Raw genomic sequence first — 19,975 nt, forward strand, 5'->3', positions numbered from 1 at the left:
TTTTCCCATTGATTTTAAACACACCACTTTTTGGTGCAATGTTAAAAGATACCGCCGGTTTATTTATTTAATATTGAATAACAGTTGGGTCTTTTTGCCAGAACGCTTTCTAAAATGGCGTTTGTGTCCGCCTCTGTAACTCCAACCAAGGTCAGGCCCTTTGTTCCACTTTTTGGCGGGCTTCTCCACAGAAGCCCTCCAACTGGTGCCACTCTGTCTGGGATCCACAGGATGTGGGGGTGGGGTAATTGGCACCCTGGACTGCGTTGCCTAAGCAACGCAAGTCGCACTCTGTTCGGATTGGCCCAGTGGCGAGCCGCCCGGCTCACCACTTAGCATATTTGAGTGACAACTAGGCTGTTGAATGGGGATTATTCTGCATAAAAGCAGGGCTTTTGGGACTGGAACTTCAGAAGTCGCCACAGGACCCACGAATCCGAAGAGGGACGAACCTGAGCCATCTGCAACGACACCACCGGTGGAGCCCTGCTGCAACAAACTCACCACTTTCCCAACGACGAGAAGATCAGCTGCTGGACGAGTCTTCTTCCTTTGAGCTGGTGGATCAACCAGTTCGCCTCTTTCGCCTTCCAAAGGCGTCTCTTGGTCAAATCGCCCGTGCCAAACACCACGGCGGCCGGATAGCCAAGCTTCACCACTTTGACCGCAAATAAAAGGAACGCACCTTTTAACCGACGAACTCCGTGGCTGGTTTCATCCCTGTGCAGTGCCTCGACCCAAGGTTTCCTCCTCGACGAGATCCTCTCTTCCCCTGGTCGAAACAACGAACCGCAATCACTGTCAGGAACAACTGCCACCGCTGGAGCTGCCTCTCTTTAAGGTACTGTGTTCTGCCTGGCCTCCCTTTCCACGGATTGCTAAAGGTGACCCTTAAATCCTTGGCTTTCCAACTGGGTTGGCCCCAGACCTAACCTTACTTCTTGAATCACCCCAACCTCTTTTGAACATTCTGCAAAGACTTTTAGTGCATTTTTAACTGATCTTGGGCACATTTCGCTTTGCTCCATTTAAGGTGGGCCTGGCCTATGAACTTTGGCTCTACAGTGTGTACTGTCTTTACTCCCTTGCTTTGAACTTCTAAAAGTGTTGGGAACGGTTTTATTTTATGCCCTGCCTTTTCTCTCCCTTTAACTGAACTATTGAGTGCAATCTAGGTTACACGCTCACATCTGTTTTAACAAATTGTGGCGTTTTAACACTGGATGGTCTAATAGTTATCAAGGGAGGTGTTTATACTTTACCTGACTGTTAACTTGCTTTTGATTTAGAGTGCTAGTGTGTTGCCTAAAGTGTGTTTTAAATAAAAAATTGTATAATTTTGATACAAAGCTCTGGTCAGTGTTTGTTTGCTCTACTGTGTTTTTGGCCCTATTGTGTCTACTCTATATACTGCCCTACTCTTCGATAGAAGTCTGACTGCTCAGCCACAGCTACTAGGTAAATCTGGGTGGTACAGACTGCTACCAATTGGGTTTACTGCTTACTCCTGTAGTCTTAATCTTTTTGCAGTGTTCCCCAAGGAAATTGTACTGCCACTTGTAGTTCCCAAGGAACACTGCAAATATTGCCATACTGCCTAAAAATATGCGAAATCCAGAGTCACCAACCACTTCACAGCACTAAGCTGTCAATCACACAGGGAGGTGGAGGGGTATCCTCTAGGACAGCCTCTCGCCCAGTTGGAACTGTTTTCGGTCAGGCACGCCTAACAAAAAGGACAGTGAAGTTTCAGGCTCCTCCCTCACTTCCTGCGTTCGTGGACTCTGGAGCCTGGGAAGGTTTCATGGTTGAAGCCCGCCAAAGGCAACACACACAATGGACAAGCCTGATCCAACACAAAACTGATCTAAACAGTAAAAGCAAAGAACGAACAAACAAGAAATGACGGGGGAAAAAGAAGATGGGCCTTTTTGGTAAAATTGGCACAATTGGTGCTGTACTGCAGCTGAGAAGTCATTGCACAATTAGGTAGTAAAAAGAAACCACTGCCAGCCGCCATTCAAGTTAGTTTAACAAAACGTTACTTGAAAAGTGGGATAAGGAGTTACTATGTAAACTCCCCCTCACCCCCCGGCCCTCCACGTAAGGAGCTGTGTGCTGGACCCAGAAAGGGAATAAAAAAATAAGACAGAAAATGTGTCCTACTATTCTTAGGAAACTGTAGTTCACACAAGAAAATGTATTTAAACATCTAGAGGCGGCCAAGGGACTTCTCAGTGGCACTGCTCAAAGGGTGCTGTGTGTCACTGTATACAAAGAAGATGCCTATGGAGTTTCAGACTCCATTAAAATATAAGGAACATATTCTTAGAGGGGGGGGGGGCATGAGTGGGTGGCAAATAGGCCCACTCAGGAGTTTAAAATCAAAAAGGTCCTAGATTCCAGCAAAGGGCTGGAGGTCTCTAAGGTTAAAGTGCATTAGCACAGAAAATAAAAATTCTCTCCAACACCATGCGTCATGAATCACGTAGCCCACCAAAGTAGGGTCCCAACACAAAATAGTCTGTCATCACCACCAAGGCAGGCTCCGGTCTGGTGAATGGGGCTCCCACTGAATCGACCACTAGCGAAGATCAGGCAGCAGGAGCAGTGGTTTTGGGATCCTGTGCGACAGACCCAGTCTCCTGATCCCAATTGCCGCCAGGTGCAGCTGGAGGCATCTCATCTTGAGGCGAGTGTGCTGTAAGGTGAGCATGCAGGAGGCCATCAGGCTCAAACTATAAATTCCTCACCGTAGTGACCGACGTACTCCTAGTCCATAGTCCCCTTTCCTCCATACTCCATGGGTGTCCCTCGCTAGGAACATGAGACAACCTTTCACCAGACAAAACTAATTTGCCTTTAAATTTAGGTGCACACGCAGGTGTGCGGCCCTGGGAGCATGCATTTCCCCGTCTCCACCCACCAATCTGTAACATTCAGCAACGGTGATGATAATCCACCCGGACATGGTCTTTAGTAACAGCCTGGCCCAATCGGTGTCCAACATACCCCACAAAGAGTTGATCGTCCACTCGGACTGTGGACATCCTAGAAATATAAAATCTCAAAGCACTCCTCGGGTTCAACCCATGTAGTCGCTACTCTTCCTTAACAAGATGAGGAGGATAGAAAACAGGAAGTACCGCTTTCTTGCTTAAATGAAAATCAGACACTACCTTATGTCGAAAGGAAGGACGAACCAGCAGTACAACCCTATCCTTGTGGAACACAGTACAGGGCGGCGTAGATTAAAGTGCCTGCAACTCACTCTGCGAGCGGATGTAACCGCAACCAAGAAAACAGTCTTGAAAGACAGTCTCAAAGGACGACATGTGTGCAAAGGTTCAAATGGAGCACCCATCAGGAATTTCAATAATTCAGATCCGAAACTGGCACCTGAAACGGGGTTGGCAGGAACACATTAGTGAGCCCTTTAAGAAACTGGGAAAACAAAGAAATCTTAAAATAACATTCTTCAGACGAAAGCTTGAAGATAGACTGCACTGCAACCCAACCTTAAATGGTACCTACCTCGAGGCCTCGACAACCACAGGAATGGAACACTAAAAAGGATCAACATCTTGTCCTCTGCACCAGTCGCAAAACGTACGCCAACGGTACAGAGATTTGGTTACCGGCCGAAAGCGACCCCTCCATCACGTCATCCGGGAGGTCCCAATCCTTATCTCAACCTTTCAGATACTAAGCGTGAAGGTTGAGACTCATCATCATCATCATCCTCCTCGCAGGAGAAGATCCTCTGTGTAGGGAAGACGGCATGGAGAGCAGATGGACATTTCTAGAAGGTCCGGGTGCCCCGCTCTCCTGGCCCAATCCAGAGCAATGAGGATCATGTGTGATCCGAACCTTGCAGAATGACGGGAAACCGGAGGAAACTTACAGAAGTGGGAATGCAATCAACTACGAATGCGTCTCCTAAAGCTCCTCTCGGAGGAAATTCCCTTGAGCAGAATCTCTCGCACTTCCGGTTGGCACTGGTCACGAAGAGATCCGTTAGGCAGAATTATATGCAGTACCCTTTGGTAACACTACACACAATTAAGACTACAAGTGACAGTACAATTTCACCTTTGGTACAAGCCTGTACTACACAGTTAAAGTGGTAGCAGTAGCAGAGCAGCCAGACTTCCCTCAAGAGTAAGTGAGCAGTACAAATTACACAAAGGACAGCAATTACTATGATTCAGGCAAACACTGACTCAAGGTTTCTAAGTAAAAGAATATATATTTACTTATCAGTTGTATAACAGTTCCTTTCTAAGCAAGTTAAAAATCACAAATACACCAGACCACTTCCCTTAAATTCTAGGCAAGTTAGGCTCACAAAATGAAGTGGGAGCAAAATGGCACTCCAGCAATTTAAAAGGGAGGGAAAGAAACTTATTAGAAATTAGGCAACACCAACTGGTAAGTAATCAGAGCAAGTGAACAAGAGGGTATAAGGTTAAAATCAGATAGAAAAGGCTTGGGGCCAAAGTCAATGGTTCAAAAGTCTTTTGCTCAAGATAATAGGTTCAATGTAGTTTGCGGTAAAGTTTGTGGCACAAATTCCGGATGGGGTTGGTTGGATGGTAGAAAAGTTAGTTCGAAGAGAAGGACAAGCCCTCAGATTGGAGAAAGATTTCAAACACTTGCACCGCGGCCGAGCGAAACGCACAACTGGATTTGCACAGTACCTTGAAACGGAGAGGGGGCTGTAGCTGAGGCAGACGATCCTAGTAGTTCCTGCAGGTTCACGGTTCCTGAAGCGACCGCCGGACTGATCAGACGTAGTAAGGCTGGAGGGTGCTGCACTACCCAGGGAAGAACCCAGCAGCAGTGCCAAACAACAAATAAAAGGTGCACTCCTTAAAACCTAAGCAGGGTCCAACCTTCCTTGCTATCCAGCCCACTGTAGCTCCGTACAGCGAATTCGACCAGAGGGGTCCTGGCTTGTAGTTTGGCCAAACTGGTACCACCAGCTCAAGGGAAGAAGTTTCCTGGAGGATCTTCTCTGTTGTTGGATTTGGAGATTCGGACCTGCAGCAGGGCTTCACCAGGAGGTTCAGTCGTTGTAGGGGTCATCTTCCAGTTCCTCGTCGGTTCTTTCGTTCCAGTGGCGACACTGCTCTTCCAGTCCCAGAGACCTGCTTTTTATGCAGTTTTCCCCCATTCATACAGCCTAGCTGTCAATCACACAGCAGGGTGGCTGGCCTGGCAAGGCCTGTCCCCTTAGCCAATCAGACAAGAGTGCGACTTGAGTTACTAAGGCAACCCATGGCAGGGGTCCGAAGATCCCTCCCTCACATCCTGCCTACCTAGACTATGAGGCGCCTTAAGGATGGCTTCTGTGCAGAAGCCCGCGAAAAGACAGCGAAGGAGTCATCCCCGGTTTGGCGCACAGAGTAAAACACGAGAAAGACTAACAAGGAAATGGTGACTAAACCCAGCCGTAGCCAAAATAAAATGTATTTGGTCAAGCGGGTTTATGTTCGAGGCAAATATAATAGCCAAGAACAGTACCACGTTTATCTAATATAATCGCGATAGAAAAGTTAGGGTAGATGCCACTGCCACCAGCCAAGTCTTAATGTTAAGGGAGCGAAACAATGCCCCAAGAGGAACAGACAAAGGGATAAGAGTTAACCCTTTCCAATACTCCATGTAAGATGGGGTATACTGGGTCTGTGGTTTAAAGTGAATAGGTTCATGGCAACTTTACCTGTTTCTGGGGGACAGTAGTCAGCCCAAGAAAAATGGATTAAGGGGGAAGTCTCAAAGACAACCCAGTGTCACTGCACTGAAGGTGCAGTGTAACACAAAAAGTGGTGCACATGGAGTAGGCGAGGCTCCAGTGCCCAAGATCACACAGAAAGTAGAAATACACATAGCAGAACACACGTAAGAGTGGGGGGAAAAAAGGCTCCCTTACCAGGTGAAAAAAATAAATCCTAGAAATCCAGCAAAGCTGCTAGGGGACTCCGTAGGGAAGGGAAATTAACAATTTATGAGAATTTTCCCAAACAAAATCCATTTGAAGGGTTCCACAAAGGGCAAAGATCTCCAGAAGGACGTCCTGAGCCACTCCCATTCATGAGAGACTACTCTTCCTGCTCAGAGCATCCACCGCCGCATTCTCCTCTCCGGCCAGATGTACTGCCAAGAGTGATATTCCCTGCTGAATTGCCCAGAGCCGGAACTGCATCGCCTCTACACAACGGGAGTGACCCTACCCCCGCCCCCTTTTTTTGTTGAGGTAATGCATGGCCACTGTGTTGTCAGTCATGATCAGCACACTCTTCCCCCGCACAGAGAGCAGAAAAGCCTTCAGGGCTAGCCTAGGGGCCCTCAGCTCTAAGAGGTTGATGTGGAGTTTGGCCTCCGACAGAGACCAAGGACCGCAGGCGGTCAGATCGTCGGCATGATCTCCCCATCCTGTGAGGGCAGCATCCGTCACGGTCACCTCCGGCCACGGTTGCCAGAACTGCTCCACCTTCACCAGGTTCCCCTTGTTGGCCCACCACAGAAGATCTTGCGAGACCGAGAGTGGAATCTGAACAGGATCTGACATCTTGCCTGAGAACTGCAACCACTGCACCCTGAGGACCCATTGTAGGGATCTCATCCTCAGCCTGGCCTCTGGCACCAGAAAAATGCAGGATGCCATGAGGCCGAGCAACCTTAAGAATTCGAAATCCGGGAGACGCTGGACAAGTTGAAATGTGTCCATCTGCACAATGTGATGAGCCCTTACCTTGAGAGGCGAGCACTTCCAAGGACGTGTCCAACACAGCCCGATGTACTGGAGCTGTAGGGAAGGTGTCAGATGAGACTTCTTGAAATGGAGGGAGAAGCCCAGCTTGTGGAGGGATCTGCAGGAGACAGATCCATCGCTCGCTTGGGATAACGAGCACATATCAGCTGGTTTACCAGGTCGGGGTAGACGTGAATCCGCCCCCCCCCTCGCCTAAGATACGCAGCCACCACCACCATTAGCTTGGTGAAGACCCTCAGGGCGGAAGACAATTGCGAATGGCAGGACCCGAAACTGAAAGTGCAAACTGCCAGCCGCAAACCACAGGTACTTCCTGTGCTTTGGATGAATCGGCATATGAAAGTAAACATCCTGTAGGTCCAGAGTCACCAACCAATCCTGAATTTGAATGGCCTGGAGGACGTGAGAAAGAGTGACCATCTTGAACTTGTCCTTCCCGAGAAGTTTGTTCAACCAATGCAAGTCCAAGATGGGTCTCAATCTCCAGTCTTTGTTTGGAATAAAGAAAATATGGGGAATACCATCCCTTGGTCCTCTCCGTTACAGGCACCAGTTCTATAGCGCCTTTCTCCAGCAGGGTCAAGATTTCCTGCACAAGGAGCGGATCCGGAAGCTTCAAAGAGAGATTACCTGCTGGATTGTCGTGAGGACGCTTTAGCAAGGGAAGGCAGTAACCGTGGGGTATTGTATGCAGAACCCACGCATCCGAAGTAATAGCTCGCCATTCTCCGAGATGCTGAGACAGTCTGCCCCCAACCGGCGAACAATGGAACATGGCCTACGTTGTTTTGGAGCGGCTGCGTCTGAAGGAAAAGAGGCAGCTGCCTGAGCGTCTTTTGCACTCCTATTTCCCCGACCACCACGGGTACTTTTATGTTGACCCCTTTGACTCGCGGCTCCTCTCGTCCTACCAAAAGAGAAGTAACTAAAGCAACCTCCCTTCCACTGCTGTCCCCTACGACGAAAAGGTGGAGGTTGCACTCAATTTAGCCGCAGCTTTTGAGGTCTGCAACCTCTCAACGCTCTCGTCAGCCTTGCTGCCAAACAAGTGCGCGCCATCTAAGGGCATGTTCAAAAGACGTGCTTGCACATCAGGAGCAAAACTAGACTTCCGCAACCACCCAAGTCTGTGTATAACGGTGCTCGCGGCCATGGACCGGCTAACACTGTCGGCCGTGTCCATTCCCAACTGAAGGGATTCACACATGGCATCCTTGCCATCTTTCACGAGAGCAAGGAACCCATCCCTTTCGTCCCCCTCAGGAATATGCTCAGCCGCTAAAGACAGAATGCCACAGAGTGTGAAAATCTTGCTAAGGCTCAAGTGGAGTTGGACGATTTCAGCGCCATACTCCCCGCATAAGACACCTTGCGTGCTGAACCATAGCAGCATTTGCCGCCCCCATCAGGAGGGATGGTAGGTACGCCGCCTGCCTCGAGGTGGTCGTAGCCGCCTGAACCACCAAACTCTCGGGAGTGGGGTGAGATGAAAGGTAGCTGGGGTTGCTACTGGAAGGGCAGTATTTTTTTGGTTAACTACTTGTTAACCGCTGGAAGAGATTCCGGGGTCTGTCAAGCAGCCGACACCCTTTTCTGCAACGTCAAATGAAAAGGTAACACTGGGTTAGAAGACGGACCCTGATCCAAAATATCAGTTAAGGCATCCTGAACAAAAGCATCCAAAGGACAAGACCAACCAAGATACTCAGTGTCCCTAGCCAGTCTCCTATCGGATGACTCGTCATGAGCCTCACGTCTGGCATGAAGAGATTGACGTAGGTCTTCCAACTGACTGTCGCCAGAAAAGACAGGAGCCACATCAGGCTCAACAGGGTAAAAGTCCAAATCTGATCTCTCCTCATCGATATCATCCATGGGGACAAAAGTCCTGCCTCGGGACAGAATAGGGTCTGGAATCCTTAACAGGCCTCAAAGACTTGGAAGTAGCCTTCCATGGATGATCCACAGTACCAGGGACCTCCATCGGAAATTTCTGCCCAAAAAACACCGGAGTCGAGGGCGCAGACTGTTACAGCGGCGAGGGCACTTATGGCTTCGGCGTTGTTAGGGAGAATTCTCATTCTATGGCTAATTTCCCTTACCTATAGAGTCCCCCAGCAGCTTTGCTGGATTTGAAGGGTTTGTTTCTTTTTACCTGCTAAGAGTGAGACTCTTTTTCCCACTCTTAGGCATTTTTGCTATGTGTGTTCTAGGCTATTTTTGTGTTTAATGCCTATGGGATCTTTCTCAACCCCATAGGAACCATCTTTATTCGCATGTTACACAGCACCCTCAGTGCAGTGACACAGGGGTGTCGTAGCGACCCCCAAACAGACTCCATACCCTGGGACTGACTGTCTCCCAGGGCATGTAAAGTCCCCATTGACTTTACTAGTCAAATCCTATGAACTAAACCAGTACAACCCATCTTACTATGGAGGTACTGGAAGGGGTTAATAGTTTTTCCTCTATGTTTAGTTTCGAGAGGGTACCGTACAGTCCCTCTCTCAAAAGTTTCTGGCTGGTGGCAGTGGTTGCTACCATAAATATTCAACCGCAAATATTTCCCTATGTGATTTTCCCATTGTTCGAGGCTACCACTTTTTCCGACAGCCTCTAACATAATGCCGGTGCATGTTTGTTAACTTTACTCCGGTAGGTTTTATTTGCCAGAACTTTAATATAACTTCTTTCTCGTGTCTTTCTCTAAAACTCCTAACCCAGGTCGGGGATCCTTTGTTCGTCCTTTTGGCGGGCTTCTGCTGAGAAGTCCTCCTTTCGGCACCACCGAGTCTGGGGTGGGTCCATTGTGTTGGAGGGGGAGTAGGACCCCTGGACAGGGATGCCTCCGCAACCCATGTCGCACTCTATCCTGATAGGTTGGAGGGTCTCCCACCAAGATACCACTCCACTGTATGAGTGACAGCTAGGCTGTATGAATGGACTTGAAGAGCAAGACGTTGCCACTGGAACTAAGCCGCCCAAGAGGAGAGAAGCCAAAGACATCTGCAACGACTGACCCACTGGTGAAGCCCTGCTGCAGCGTCTCACCATTTCTCCACACGACGAGAGAAGATCTTCACCTGCAAGACTCTTCTTCCCTTGAGCTGGTGGGGCCAACCAGTTTGCCAATCGCCTTCACGGACCTGCCTTGGTCGAATCTCCCATACCCTGTACTCCGCGGCCGGATTGCCAGGCACCGGTCCACCCGGACCGCGATTTAAATGAGCGTACCTTTTATTCGTTGGGCAGCACCGCGGCTGGTTTCATCCCTGGGTAGTGCAGTAACTCCAACCTTCCCCCACGACGAGAACCTCTCTTCCTCTGCTGGATCACCTGAACTGCAGGAACAACCGCCACCGCAGGAGCCACTTCTTCATTGAAAGGTACATTGTTCCGCCAGGCCGCCCTTTCTTTGCGGTAGCACTAAAGGGGTTTTAAATCCTTTACCTACCTGTTGGGTTGGCCACCCCCCTCTCTTAACATTGTCTTTTCAACTTCTACAACCACCTTTTCAAATTCGTTAACCAAAGACTCGACTGCAGCTACAAGAACATTTTTGCTCCTGGGCCCTTGCCCTGTATCACTGACTGGCACAGGCCTACTGACTCTGGGCACATTTGTTAGACCTGCTTTCTCTAGGTTGATTCTCACTGAGAACTGTGTTGGTGCACCTATTTCTTCTAACTACCCTTTCCTTCCCATTTTTAAACCTTGTGAAATGCCATTTTGCTCAGTTTTTATTTAAGTATTGCCTATACTGATGCACTGTCTTGCTTAAACTGGTTCACAAACTGATGGGAAGTGTTGCTAGAGTGTAAGAAACTATTTCTATATAAATTGTGCTTTCCCTCCCTTGTGAGGAATTGTTAGAGGATCCCTTGTGTGTAGTTGTCACTGTGCCGTTTTGCTCAGTTTTCACTCTGGTTCACATGGTCTACAATTTAACTTGGGAGTGTGTATATTTTTCCTTTCACTATTAGAAGTGTATAAAATAAATATATATCTAATTTTTAAATACAAAGCTTTGGTCAGTGTTTCCTTGTTCCATAGTCCAGTGGGCCTATTGTGTAAACCCTGAATACTGCTCAACTCCCTCGAGATAGGTCTGACTGCTCAGCCACAGCTACCAACTAATTCTTTGTGGTACAGACTGATACCAAAGGGGATTTATTGCTCTCATCTGTAGTCCTAATCTTGTGTGGTGCTCCCTAAGGGAACTGCACAGGATTCTGCCTAACAGGCGTCGACAACGGCGCAGAGGGCTGGTGCAAAGGCAAAGCTTCGACATCTGTATCCGAAGGACACGGCGTCGACATCGAGCCCTTACCAGATTTCTGCTGTTTTGCCGCGGACGAAGACTGAGACCTGGAACCACCACATCTCTGGCACTCAACCTGAACCTTGTCCGAACGGGGCCTCGAAGGTCAAACACAAGTCCCAGGCATAATCAAGCCCCAAACTTAAGAGTGCATGGGGGTCCGAGGCCGGAAACGAATGTCGCATGAGGCATACCTCGTGAAGCCTCCTGTGGTCGACATGCACCGTGTTAGGAGAGGCACCGAAGGGAAGTGAAATAAGGATTGAAAAAAAATAGAAGGGGAGCAAGTGAAAAGCTAAAAAGTATTTGCGCTGGCTGCCAGGTCCGACATTGTCCGTGTAGAAAAAAATTGAGGTGAGGCACCGAAGGGCGGGTCATTCCTGCGCGCTATGCTAAATTTAAAAGGGAATCTCAATTATTCACTACCAAAGGTTCCAGTACCATCCCCTGGAGACAAGGGGCCGGGATGTCTAAGTATGAAAGGAATGATCGCTTTTTTTTTAATCATTTGCAATTGGAAGAAGCACTTCTCAATTATGGCGTTAACTTGGGGATGGAAGTCTTTAAAGAGACAGTTTAGGCTGTAAGGGCAACCAGCACTACCTTATTTACCACCACTGTGCTCAGATTTGGGTGACAGCCAATTAACAATGCTCCAGGCTTGGTGCCAATAGCACTGACCGGTTTATAGATTTCCATCTGCCCCCACCCAAGTCACAATCAATACAAGAAGAAAATTTGGCTCACCAGGATAACCCTCTCCAGCAAGTGGGCCGTCTGTCCTGCGGCATCATTCAGCTCGCGGCACAGCTTGCCATTTTCCTCCTCTAGGCACTTGTTCCTCTGCATCATGGACTGAAGGTTCTCAGAGGGCGCCATGCTGTTTTCAAATAAATGTTTTAAACGCATCAGTAAACACAGGCAAAGGAAATGGACAGAAGCACAAGCGTTTTACCAAAAGACATTGAAAGGTGGTTTCACTTTAGACCAATGGAAGAATCAAAGCCACTTTCTACTGCATTAGTGGAGTGTCAGTGTGCTATGCTGAAGTCTTCATGTTCGAGGGAGAAGCAGTGCTGCTTGGATGACTAAGGAAAAAGTTACTCTGCAATTGCAGCTCCTTTAATGTGTATGGTAAGTTTTTTCAGTATTACTGGTGTGTGGCTCAGTGAAGCGATCGTTACCAGACCCAACACCTTAACTTGGTTAATTAGGACAAGGTGAAGAGCACAACAAGACCAAGAAAAAGAAGAACCACGAGTATAACAATAACTATTGAAATCAACAAAGGCATCAAGTGAAAAATGAAAAAGCAAAAGCTACTTGAACAGTCTGGTGTCTAAAATGGAATACAAAACAAGCATTATGATGTTATGTTATTTGTATTGCGCCAAAGGCCATGGGCATCCAGGCGCAGAGACACAGAAGTGTGAGGCGGCTACTACATGATCAGTCATATTGGTTAAAGAGTAGTGTTTTTAACTGCTTTCTAAATTCAAGGTGGTTTTCAGTTTTCCGTACTATTGGTGGCAAGGCATTCCAAGCTATTGCCCCTCGAACGTGGAAAGCCTGACCAAGGCCCCTGGCACGTTTGACCGGGAGTTTCAGAAGACAGCTCTCGGCAGATCTCAAGTTTCTTTGGGGATGGTATGTGCTTACTTGCACTTTCAAGTACACAGGAGCATTCCCGTAAATACATTTGTGGCAAGTCGTTAATAGTTTAAATTGAATACGAGCTGCCACTGGTAACCAATGTAATCTTTTCCGTGCTGCAGTGGAAGGTTCCAAATGTTTCATCTGGAAGATGTGCGGCTGAATTTTGAATTTTTTGTAATTCTTGGACATCTGACCTGGTTGCACCTCCCAGTAGGGCGTTATAATAGTCAACTCGAGGGAGGATCACGGCCCTCACCAACTTAGTACTGTTTTCTATTGAAATTAAGGAAGCAATTTGTCGTAGCACTGCAAGATGATAATTAGTATTTTTTGTGACAGCCGCTACATGGGCATTGCAGTCCAGGCTTTCCTACATGTAGGTGTCGAGAGTCTTAACTTTTGGCACAACCTTTATTTGGCTGCCATCAATGATAAAGTTGGCATACTCTTGGCTAAGGCCTGCTCTCGTGAGTCTTGGACCAATCGGTGGTGGTTAAAGTAATCCTGCTCAAGTCCAATCCTTAGCTTTGGGACAAGGGTTCTGCATGCAAAAGCAAGTAAGCAAGTTCTTGGATACTTGACAATATTCACAGTTCCCCCTTATGGGACAATGGATTTGATGAAGCAGTAGCCCTAGAGCCATCTAATACATACAAGAGTCCTGAAATCGACCACAGACCGAGCAAGACTCAAGTTCCACCAACAAATGTCAGGCACATGTAGCAGGAGCTGACTTTACCTGCAGATAGAGGTAAATGAGCAACGAGAAGTGTTAGGGAGAAATCTCAGAAATGTGCTAATTCCTCTCCATTTTAGAGACCCTCAGCAACTTTGCTGGATATTTAGGACTTGCATTTTTAACCTGGAGCGAGCAAGACCTTTTCCCCGCACTCATGTATTTTAAATGTGATTTTGAAGACTTTTTGGTTATGGAGTTTCAGACTCCACAGGCATCATCTTTTACATTGTGTAACAGCACCTTCAGTGCAGTGGCACAGAGAAGTCGTTCAGATTTACCAAATGTTTAAACACCTTCTCTTGCATAAACTACTGTTTGCAAGAGCAGTGAAGTTAAATTGACTTTACTTACATTTGTAACTTTCTAGACCGAGGACGCTATCTTACAATAGGGTGCTGGAGGGGTTAGTTACTTGGTATCCCCCCCCTTGTCTAGCTTCTCATGTAAAATGTTTGTTACCCTTTCCTCAATGAATGGCTGGTGGCAGTGGTCTACTTTTTACTGCTGTGTGTTTCTACCAGAGCCTGCGTTCACAACCACGGTAAAGCACCCATGGGTGCCATTGTCGTCAAAACGGCCCCCGTCTTCTTTATTCACCATTTCTTTGTGGAAAGGTCCTTCTTGAGATGGACACTGCGCGCCAAACCAGGTTTAGTCCTTTTTGTTTGGTCTTTGGTGGGATTCACGAGTAAAGCCCGCCTCTGGCTCTAGGGTGTCTGGCAGGGGCAGGACGTGAGGGAGGTGCCCGAAACTCCCCGTGCTTCGTCTCCTAGGAGACATGCATGCACTTTTAGGTGATTGGCCGGCTGGCTGTCCAGCAAGGACAGCCACCCTGCTGGGTGACTGACAGCTAGGCTGGAATGAGGGAAAAAACTGCATAAAAAGGCAAGGCTTTTTGGCTTGCAAGGCAGAGTCGACCACTGGCCGAAGGAATCCGAAGAGGCACTTGAAAGGGACGCCTGCTGCAACTCCTGGACTGTTTGGTTTGCCTGGTGAAGCCCTGCTACAGTGCTGAAGCTCCGAATTAGTCTCCACTAGAGAAGCCCTTTGAATTGGTGGGACCAATCAACTCCAAAGTAAGCCACCTGGACATCCTCTCAAATCTGGTTTAATTCATACTGCAGTCGCTACTGGAACCGAATAGCCAGGGAGAGGAACACCAGATCGTGTGCGTTGCTTTTAAGCTGGCCAAGAGCTCTGGGAAGATCCTCCAGACTCCCAGGAAGCATGACTGACCAAGCCTGAGCCACCCCAGAGTGCTGGACCCCTTTTGCAAGGAAAGCACATAGACAGCCAGGAACCGCAGTGTTGCTATTTGCCGTAGACGCAAGGAGCTGAAACACTGAAGTGCCACTTGTTTGAAGATTGCCAGTTGCGGTCGGTGACCTTCCCGTGCAGGAGTCCCCAGAAGTCCTCCCTCTTGTCCCCATGACTGAGGCCCAGAAACAGGATCTGCAAAGCTGCACAGGAACAGAAACCATCTGCTGCACTTTTCTTCAGCCTCAAGGTACTGTACAGTCTAAGAAAGTACCTCTTGCTGTGCCACCTTGCTTGTTGTCAGTTGAGACTCGTCTTGGTTGCTCCTGTAGTGTTGCTTGCATCTTCTACTCACAGGCCTAACAGCTTGAGACACTACATTTTATTCAACTTTTTTAACAAAGATTTCTAAACCATTGTGCAAGACGTGCCTCAGTTCACCTGACTTTTGCCAACTTAACATTGGTTGGCCTGGCTCCCTGAATGACTTCTCTCCTCTGCTTATGCGTTTTGCCTTCCTTCTAAGAAAGAGCTAACTGGCTTTGCATTGGTTTATTTTTGTTAAAGTACTTAACTTATTAAGAATAATTGTGTGAACACTGGTCTTATTCTGAAACTTCTTTTCTTTGACACTCCTCCCAATAATATTCCAAATGCAACAGTGATATATTAATGTCCCCAGCACCCCAACTATTAAAGTCACCCGAGGGTGTAGGTAGTGTGTGGGCCATCCCAAATGGGTATTTGCTGATTTAGGGAACTAAGTGTGTATTTTGAAGTATATTTGTGAGTTGCTTTATATTGCTCCCTTCTGAAGAATGCTTATTCAAACTGACTGTTAAATGAATTCTTTAATCAAGAAACCTTGTGTGGAAGAGTTTATTTGAATACTTGTCACTGTTAATCTCTAACTCCTACAGCTCACATTGACCCCTTTTGAGATAAGGCTGCTGCTCAACACGCCACCAACCTGTGTAGTACAGACATACCAAAGGTTGGGCTACTAATGCCAGGTGGTCAGGCTTTTTGTAGTGCACCCAAAGGGGGTACAACCACCACTGCAGAGAGAAATAGGGCTGCCGAGACAACCACTAGATCGTCCCATTGTCCGTTGGCCTGAAACCACCGGCTGTTGAGCCGCTCGTGCATGGGGCGCATGCCAAAACGTGCGTGTGCGACTAGATAAATGCAGGATGTCATTCCAACAGTCGCATGGCCTTGGGTACCATCACCTCTCGACTGGCTACATACAGAGGGATCTGAAACCCCATGTTTTAAACCCTCTCGTTGGAGGGGAAGACGAGTCAGTCTTCTGTCCGAATTAGATCCTCCAGAAACTGCTAGACTTGGCATGGTCTTGGCTCGATTTCTTCTCGTTTATAGAGAATCCCAGACCGAGTAAGAGGTCCATTGTCTTGAGTGTTCAACAGGCATGTTCTGTAGGAGTCCCCGGTTATGAGCCAGTCGTTGTGGTAAGGATATACTGGAATTGATTGCCTGCGCAGGCGTGCTGCTGCAACTTCCAGTACCTTTGTAAATACCCTTGGGCTAAGGCAATGCCGAAAAGAAGGACCTCTAGCTGATAGGGTTTGTCCTTTGTCATGAACCTTAGGTGTTTCCTGTGTACCGGCAACATTGACATATGAAAGTGTGCATCTTACATGTCCAATGTTGCCATGTAATCCCCCTATGTGAGCAGGGGAATTACCTTTTGCATTGTTACCATTCAAATTTCTGTGGTTTGCCAAATTTGTTCGCTGGCCGCAAGTCTAGCACAGGGCACATGGTGAGCCCCTTTTTGGGTACAAGGAAGCTCAGAAATACCTTTGACATTAGAGTCATCCAGGATGTTCAAATCCCCCCTGCTGAATCCCTGTCCATCAAACTACCTCTATCACCCAACCATACGGCAACAATGCACCTTATTTACCGACCACCAGGTCCCATTTCTTCTTTTATAGAGGACATTGCATCACTTATAACCACGGACACTAAACCTAATTCACAAACTATCCTACTCGGGGATTTTAATCTTGGATTTAACAACCAAGAATACTAACGCCCATGATCTAGCCAACACCTTATCCGACTTGGGTCACCCCAACATTATTTTTTTTTTTTTTATTTACTTGTATATAATCCAGAAACAGATTTTTACAAGGACTGATTTCAGGTGAAGCAAATCTCGTTTGCAGTTTGAAGAGGTTTGTCAGCAGTATAAGCCACGGATTCAAGTTTCTCTCGTTGGTGGATCAGCGACAGTGATGATTCTTGTCTTTTTGATTGCAAGTTTTAGAAATTTGGCGGCTGCCGTGTGCCATCGGGTCTTTTCGCCATTGATGATTCGATTCCACCAAATATCTTTGTTTCCTGCGAAAGAGGTGGCTGTCAGAGAGCTAAAGTAGGCGATTCTGGGTTGGTGCAAGGCAGGGCAGCACATTACTAGATGCTTTATTGATTCAGTCTCTTCAGAGTTTTGGCAGAGTCTGCAAAATTTTTCTTTAGATCTCGATCTAATGGCTAGAATTTCTTGTGTCGGTAACACGTTCAAACGAGCTTTCAAAAAGATTCTCATGAGTGATTTGCTGGGATATCTTTTGCAGTAAGCCATTGGCTCTTTCAGCTTGTTTGTATTCGCTGGCAGGTTGGCTAGAAGTTTATATGAAGTCGCTTTGTCGATGGTAGAGATCCAGTCCCAACAGTCTAGTTTGGTTTTGACCCTGGTAGGGTTGTTCTTCAGATCCTCTTCCGTACAAGCAATTAAGTGGAGTTTTTGTTTTTGTTCCATAGCTCACTTGTTCATGAAGTGGTTTTTGCCTATTTCAATTTCTTCGGCTATCATGTGGTAGATTTCCAGGCTGTCGGGTGGATGACTTTCCTGTAGAGCTGCAACGTACTATGATCTACCATTGCTTTGAGGGATATAAGGCCAAGTTCTCGTCTTATCGGCGCTACTGGTGTCGAATTGGGAAGTCCTAGGACTGCTTTCCAAATTAGACCTTCGAGTCTAAGCCAAAGATGAGAAGGAATTGCTGGTGTGGCGTCCATGCCGTACGTTAGAGAAGGGATAATTTTTGCTTTGTAAAAATTGATTGCTGGCTGAAGTGAGAATTTGCCATATTTTCGATCGACTACTTTTAGTTGGGTGGCTAGGTTCTTTGCCTTAGCCCAAAGGGTTGCTTGCATATTCAGGGCCTTCTTTGTAGTATCGAGTTGGACTCCTAGATATTTAAATGAGTCAACCACTTCGATTTTTGTCTCGCTTAGATGCCAGCGAAAACGATCTGTCTTTTTGCTCCCTGGTTTTTGCAGGATCATTATTTTTGTTTTGGATTTGTTGATCTCGAGGTTATTTTTGATGATGTAAGTTGTGAGATTATTTAGTTGACGTTGCAGACCGACCTGAGTTTGGTCGAGTAAGATCAGGTCGTCCGCGTACAGGAGTCTGGGGACCCTTGTAGAGCCTATTTTGGGCGGAAACGACCGTATCTGTTCCTGGCTGTCTTTAAAATCACCGAGGAAGGATATAAACAGGGCGGGGGCCAGCGGACAACCTTGCTTCACTCCGCGAGATGTTGGTATAGGCTTCGAGGTGAGACCTTGATTGTTTAGCCGAACCTTTATGCTAGTGTTCGCGTGGAGACTGATTATGGGTTCCAAGATGTTATCCGGGCAATGCCAAGATCTCAGTTTCGACCACAACTTGGGCCTGTCCACTCTGTCAAACGCTTGGGACAGGTCGACGAAAGCTAGGAAGATTTGAGGGGCTCCTGCTAAAACTCTTTCCTTTAGTATATTCAAACACATTATGTTGATGCTCATACCTGCATTTTTTTGAAATCCTGTTTGCAGGAAGTCGAAGCACGTCGAGGTAGAGGTCCATTTCTGGAAGTGTAGAAGGAGGAGTGAAGCGAACACTTTCCCGATGACGTCGAGAAGGGCTATTGGCCGATAGTTCAAGGGGTCCTCTCTTGCTCCTTTCTTGAAGATCGGGACGACCACAGCAGTCGTCCATGAGTCCGGAATCGTTCTTTTAACCTGACAAAGTTTGAAGATTGAGCTAATGAGGATTGACCATTCCTCCGGATGTTGTTTTAGATCGAGGTTCGCTAGGCCATCGGGCCCGGGCGCTCTTGATCACTTTAATTTTAAAATTATGGACTTGATGTCGCTAATGTCAGTCAGGTCCACCCAGGTTGGGAGCTCTGTACGCTTTGTTTCTTCAACATAGCCTTCTGTTGGATAAAATAGGTTCATAAAGTGGGATGCCCATTTTTCTTCTGGGATTGGATTTATCATGTGCGAGTTTGGAAACTTGCTAGATTTGTTGATGAGTGACCAAAAATCGCGAGATTTTTTGTTGGTGAGAGCCTTCAGCATGTCTTCGGCATCCCGTTGATAAAGGCCGCTTCTTTCATTTCTTAGCCATTGCCTGAAGTTCCTCGTTTCTACGTTGAGGGCTTCCCAATCTTTTAGTAGGTTTGATGATGCTGCCACTCTTTTCAATTTTCTGAGGAATTTCCGTTTAGCTACAAGGGTAGGATTGTATTTATGGGTGCGTTTATTTTGAATTTTAGAGATCTTCCCCGGTTTTTTGAAGGCCAACAGAAGGGGAATGTAGCTTAATCTGGCCACTCCGTTGTGAGATGCGGGTTCTGAGGTCAGGCTGGCAAATTGATCTGTTAGTTTGCGGATGTCTGGAGCAATCAATCGAAGACGGGTTCGTTGCGAATTGGTCTCGATTTGAGTTTCATAGAGTTGCGCAAAGGTCTCTTTATTTCTGCAAATCAGGTTTAGTAGATTGTGATCACTGTGCTTTGTTTTAATGGCGTTGAATGACACTAGGTTGGAATACACAGGATCAGAGACGAAGATATAGTCCAGGGTGGCTGATGACGAGCCACGTTCCCAGGTTGGTATCAGGGTGTCGGGGTCTGATTTAACGGCTGAGTTAAGAAGGTTTCTAGATTTCATAATGGCGTTCCAAGCGGAACCTCTATCTGATGCAGAACAATTGGTAAAATCACGTCTGGTTGTGACGTTGGCTGTAGAGCAGTTCGCATTAAGGTCACCGCAAATCACAATGTTCGAAGATTTATATTTGATAGTGATTTCGTCGATTGTGTTGGACACCTTTTCACACATGGTCGCTGAAGAGGTCTTTTGGGGGTTCCAATAGACGTTGATAATTGCTACCGAGTCCTGGGTTATAGGTTTGATTGAT

At 47.1% G+C, this 19,975-nt stretch overlaps 1 protein-coding gene across 4 annotated transcripts in view; it reads right to left on the reverse strand.

Annotated features, from left to right (window-relative positions):
• Positions 1-19,975, reverse strand: part of KIF4A (kinesin family member 4A) — an 807,676-nt gene that overhangs the window by 578,378 nt on the left and 209,323 nt on the right. For all 4 annotated transcript variants that reach the window (XM_069612448.1, XM_069612449.1, XM_069612450.1 and 1 more), the window contains one exon: positions 11,847-11,979. In XM_069612448.1, the coding sequence (XP_069468549.1) occupies positions 11,847-11,979 (133 nt within the window). The remainder of the gene's footprint in view (positions 1-11,846; positions 11,980-19,975) is intronic.

Source organism: Ambystoma mexicanum, chromosome 5p (genome assembly GCF_040938575.1).
Source record: "Ambystoma mexicanum isolate Mex_15411 chromosome 5p, UKY_AmexF1_1, whole genome shotgun sequence".
Taxonomy (NCBI): Eukaryota; Metazoa; Chordata; class Amphibia; order Caudata; family Ambystomatidae; genus Ambystoma; species Ambystoma mexicanum.